Genomic DNA, 6,000 nt, shown 5'->3' with positions numbered 1-6,000 from the left:
TTCTGTAAAGCTGTTTTGAAATGATGTGCATAGTCAAATTTATTTATATAGCGTATTGCACAATTATTACCAAATAAAAATGTTAAATATAATACAAAATAAGGAAATATTGCTATATTGCTAAAAAAAAATTAGTATTCCCAAAATAATAATATTATAATAATAATTGAATTTTAATATGTATATTAATAATATATATATATATATATATATATATGTATATAAATTATATATATATATATATATATATATATAAATTATATATATATATATATATATATATAAATTTAGTATTCCCAAAATAATAATATTATAATAATGATTGAATTTTAATATATATATATATATATATATATATATATATATATATATGTATGTATATTAATAATATATATATATATATATATATATATATATATATGTATATTAATTATATATATATATATATATATATATAAATTTAGTATTCCCAAAATAATAATATTATAATGATTGAATTTATATATATATATATATATATATATAAATGTAGTATTCCCAAACTAATATTAATAATATATATATATTTTGTTTATTTTGTCTTAATTTGTTTATTTTGAAATGTTAAAAGGCTACCATGAGAGTTTGACTTTTATTACCAGATAAAAATATTAAATATAATAAAAAAATAATAAATATTATTCTTGTAATATTTCACTGTAATGTTTTTTTAATTAAAAATAAATATTTTTTTTATTTGTTATAAACAATATTTATGACATAATTTCATCATTTTCAAACATTAAACCATGGAACTTTGATTTAGGAGATGCACAGGAGGCTTCAAAGCTCGTCTTTTGTATCGGCGGCCGGTTTGGGAAAATGTTTTCAAAAACACGTAAAATAAATGAGTGTGTAAATCAACACAGCGCCGCTTCACTCTGAAACACACATCGCTTATATTGATACTCACACTACGCCATATCACATTTACAGTTTTACTCCGATTAATCGTGCAGCCCTAACACATTTCAAGACACATAACTTCATCTGTAAGACCTCAATCTGGCCCGTGAACATCACACACTCGTGTGACGTGAGCGCAGGTGGCGCTCTCTGATTGGTCAAGGGGATCCGTTGACAACCAATCAGAGACAGTAAACCATTGTGCTGAACATCAGGGCCGTCCGTGAAACTGAAACGCGGCCCTTCAAGTGCAAAACAAAGCGTGTAGAGTTAAATCTCCAATCTTCTCAGCGGAGGATGTCGTAATATGACTGAGCGAATGATGATCTGCTAATGAGGTCCATGTTCCAAGTTGACATCATAATTATCAGATTGCTTTGATCTGTGCAGATACGCCCCCTTGTGTGTGTGTGTGTGTGTGGATCAGGGTTTGAAATTAACTTGTTCACTCACCGGCCGGTTTGGCTTCTAAATGTTAACATTCAGAACTTCTACTATCCCAAAATAAAAAAAGAAAGAAATGAACCAGATTAAAAACGTCACAGCTTATATTTATGCACAGTATAAAATTCTGATTTCATACATTCTAATACAAACTAAAGTGTGTGTGTGGGTTCAAGTAAGCCAGATATGAGCAGATTCTGCAATATGTTGTATTTAATATATCATGAGGAGTATTTGTGCTAAATCTGCGCATATTTGACTTATATGAACTTCCCCAGCAAAGCGAGTAAATATAATAAATCGAATCTTTTACACTCATTTGAAACTCTGCTTGCATACATAAATGTTATCTTAATTACTCGAATGTGTCCAGATGTTTTACTTTTGAGTTTCTAGCCAACATTTCTCTAAAAAAAAAAAGAATTTTTTTTTTTTTTGCATTGTGACATTATTTCTAAATGTATTGCTAATTGTTAGTAAACGACAGTTAATGCACTAACTGTGTTTGCTAAATTAATTAATTATGAAACAAATATGAAAACAACAGCGTAATTATTCAGTGCAATTCAAGTTTTGTTTTCAGTGTCATCTGATTAATCAATCAATACGCCACATTTAGTGTTATCATGACGACTCGCGAGTATTTGTGCTAAATTTACACAAACTAGTGAATAAACATAATAATAATAAGTAACCGGCTACATTAGCTCGTGATTTGACGGCGTTTCCCGCCACAGTGGCATTTGGCGGGTTAGTGTGTGTTAATTTCAAACCCCGGTCATGATCGTGTGTTTTGCAGGACAGTTTCTGGCGTGTAGCGTTAGCGTTAGCTTTAGCTTCTGCCCTCCTCGGCCGAGCGCTGGTCCGACTTCAGCTTGACGAACTCTTTGGCGACCTCGTCGTTGTTCCTCTGCGAGAGGATCCTGAGCACGGTGAGGCCGGTCTCGTCCATGTGCACGCGTGTGCCGAGCGGCAGCCAGCAGGCGGCGCTGCTGCGCGACGCCAGATCCTTCAGGTGCAGCACACTCAGCCCCACCGTCCGGTCCTCGCGCGCGAAGCAGTAATCCTTCACACACACCTGCAGCTCGTAGCCCTCGGGGCCCAGCTCGCTGCCCAGCACACTGCACACACACATTTATACACCATTACAGGCCAGATCCACATGCTTTCGTTTTCATTTTAATTATAGAAATTTAATATATATATATATTGTTGTATTGTATTGCATTTCAATTCATTCAATTATGCATTTTTATTGCAAATAATGAACATTTGATAGTATTAGTTTCATTTTATTTTTATACTCGTATTTTAAAATAACTGAAGTGACTATTTATGTTGTACTTTTGCAACATTTTTCATTTTTTAATATATCTATATAACTTTATTCTTACTTTTTTTCATTATTGTAATTTTAGTCCAAATTATTTCTTTAGTTAAGTTCTTCATTTAATATTTTTATTTTATTGCATTTCAATTATTTGAATTATGCATTTATTTCAATTAATGAAAATGAATTTTTATAGTATCAGTTTCACAAAGTTTTATACTTACAAATATTATTATTTAAAAAAAATTTAATCAGTATTATTTTCATTATTAATAATATATTAATACAGTATATATTAATATTTTAATAATTATTTATTTCCATTTTAATTGTAGTCATTTTTAGAAGTTTTTTTTATATTTTTTAATACATCTATATAACTTTAATTTATTTTTATTCCACTTTTTATAGTAATTTTAGTTGTCCAATTTTTTTATTTTCAAGTTCTTCATCTAATATTTATAATTTATTCCATTTCAACTGAATTATGTGTTATTTATTTAAATTAAAGAAAACATTTTTTAATAGTATTAGTTTTACACATTTTTATACTTATTTCTTTTTGTTATTGTTGTAGTTAAAAATCAATTAGTAGCATCCAAAATTACTCAGATGAATTCATTTCTAATAAATATTTGATATCAAATAATAAATAAAAATTACTAAAAACATAGAAATATAAATATATTGATACACTTTAAAAAAGGTAAATATGCATGAATAAATCAATAGCTATATTTCCATCCACATTTTTAACAAAACGTTAAAAAAAAAAAAACTAATTTGAGGTGGATAAACTTTTTTTGCCGTAACTTATATTTTTATTACTGATATTTTGCTCCGATTTTTTGTTCTCTTGAACACATGGCATGCAAACGCTGATTTTTGGAGCTTCAATATAAAGTGTCAGTGTATAAGAGCGACCGTGTGTGTTAGAAACCTACAACTGGAAGGATTCGCTGAACTTCGGGGACCAGCTGTTGTTCTTGGATTTGGTGGCGAACTTCCTTTTCTTGTCGCTGAGATACGGGCCGATGAGGTAGACCTCCACGAAGGGCCGGAAAATCCCCTGCGTCTGCCAGCGAAGATCATTGGCTGAGACCACTGTCAATCACACACACACACTTAAACTCAGCCTTTATTATTTATTGATCAAATCTAGTCATTTAAAGGTAAATAAAATTTAAAAGTAACAAAAAATGCATTAAAAATAAGAAACAAATGATCACGATGGGTTAAATTAAGCTTTCTGGGCAAAAAAAAAAAAAAAAAAATGTTTGAGTATAATTTTGGGGCTTCCGCGAGTGTAAGATGTGTTAAAGTGATCCTGACACGGATGGAGAGAGAGAGAGATGTAAAGGCATATAAAGCACCTTTGACTGTGATTTTGTGTCCTCCCGTGTTCGGGTCACTGAAGATCTCCACCGTCATGGACACCTCCCCCACTGCATCGTCCACTCCTGAGGCTGAGGGTCAAAGGTCGAGCATGAATACGTTTTCTGTCGCTTCTGTTTTAATAGCCTACAGGATTATCATGCATTTGGGAACTATCTTATAAATATCTCAATATCTCAGCTCTGGAAGGGTCTAGAGCCTCCATTTTTACACTCAGGTCTAAGTCTCACGGCCCTCTATCAGAATCCAGAGTTTCAAGAAGATCAGATCAATTCAAAATTTCGACACGAAAAAAAAAAAAAACGACAGAGGTACCCTTTTCATTTTTTTTTTTCGGGGTGAGAAATTAAGTTTCTCCAATCTTCTTGAAACTCTGGATTCTGATAGAGGGCCATGAGACTTAGACCTGCGTGCAAAAATGGAGGCTCTAGACCCTTCCAGAGCTGAGATATTGAGATCCCACGTAGAATTTATGCCATTATAAATATTATAAATATAAATACTCCCTCATAAAGAAATAGCAAAGGGGCCAACTATAATACTCATAAAAAGTTGCTAAACATCTAAAGGATTGCTATTAGAGGCTGATCCAGCAGAGGGCAGTGTGTGCACAACAGGCATTACACATCAGTATCTGCCAACAATATGTCTTTTAGATGATATTTATATGCTTAGTTTTGTGATCAAATCACTGTTTAAAAAAAATAATAATAATAATAATGCAATGCATGATGATTGAGACTAATAATCCTTCCTTAAAAGCCAGATGATCATATTTGAGACTCTCATGTGAACATGATTCTTGTCGAAATTAGATGCAAATTACATGCAAAAAACTTCTTTTAGTTTGGGTAAATCTCACAGTGTATTTCAGCTAGATGCTTCTATGCAGACCATAATATTCACATGAATATGTAAATGAATATTTGCATGCATTAATATCAATGCTCTGCGGACACGTACCTTTCTCCGGATAAACGTCTTCACTGTGAGTGTATCGCACGCCTTTACCGCCATGAACTAAAGAGAATAGGAAGAGAACGTAATCATCACTGACATGTGTGAGGAAAAAGAGAAACAGACCACACACACACACACACACACACACACACACACACATATAGATAGATATGTAATCAATAAGGTACTGTGGCTGTGGTGTATTGTGAATAAGTCGCAACACTGATTTATGATAAATTACAGTGTTTGATATAAAATGTAAATAAGTTGGCTAAAATATGCCCTTCATAAATCATAAACACCTGAAAATCCATTTGCAGCAGCCAAAATCATTCTGAATCATTTCTGATAAATTCAACTATTTTGTAAAAACAAATGTAAATTAAATAAAAGAAATATAAATTCAAAAATATATTTATATCTGAATATAAATACATTTATACTAGGATATTTATAAACATAAAATAGAAAATTATGCCTTTATAAATCATAAATAAAAACCAATAAAAGGGAAATTAATTAATAAAAATCTTAATCTAAAATCTCTGACAATTTCTGATAAATTTAGCTATTTTATATAAAATAAATATAAGTTCATATTTATATATATAAACAAGTTTAAATATTTATAAACAAAAATAGAAAAATAATAAATTAATAAATAATATTTCTAAAAATATATATATAATTTTTAAAAATGTTACTATTTTAAAAAAAATAGTGGGAAAAATATAATACATAACATAATCAGTAACTATAGACACAAACAAGGACTAGAGCTTTGTCACAATTCGTATAGTTATGCACTGTCATTTTTTAGTATAAAGAGCGAGTGTGTTCACACTGAAAATGGCAAATAGAAATAATGCACTTTAAATGCCAAGATGGTGCTTTTAATTAACCAATCAAACGAAGTGTGGAGTGTT

At 30.6% G+C, this 6,000-nt stretch overlaps 1 protein-coding gene across 1 annotated transcript in view; it reads right to left on the bottom strand.

Annotated features, from left to right (window-relative positions):
- Nucleotides 1-530: 530 nt before the first annotated feature.
- The window catches only part of LOC120471303 (protein unc-13 homolog A), a 72,725-nt gene continuing 67,255 nt past the window's right edge, over nucleotides 531-6,000 (bottom strand). Inside the window, exons 38-41 of the mRNA XM_089131596.1 lie at nucleotides 5,078-5,134; nucleotides 4,093-4,185; nucleotides 3,664-3,823; nucleotides 531-2,510 (exon numbers count right to left, since the gene is read on the bottom strand). Of these exons, the coding sequence (XP_088987722.1) occupies nucleotides 2,222-2,510; nucleotides 3,664-3,823; nucleotides 4,093-4,185; nucleotides 5,078-5,134 (599 nt within the window). The 3' untranslated portion in view covers nucleotides 531-2,221. The remainder of the gene's footprint in view (nucleotides 2,511-3,663; nucleotides 3,824-4,092; nucleotides 4,186-5,077; nucleotides 5,135-6,000) is intronic.

Source organism: Pimephales promelas, chromosome 5, assembly GCF_988280905.1.
Source record: "Pimephales promelas chromosome 5, fPimPro1.hap1.1, whole genome shotgun sequence".
Classification (NCBI taxonomy): Eukaryota; Metazoa; Chordata; class Actinopteri; order Cypriniformes; family Leuciscidae; genus Pimephales; species Pimephales promelas.
Note: the sequence above shows the minus strand (reverse complement) of the source record. Positions and strands in the feature narration are given on the sequence as shown.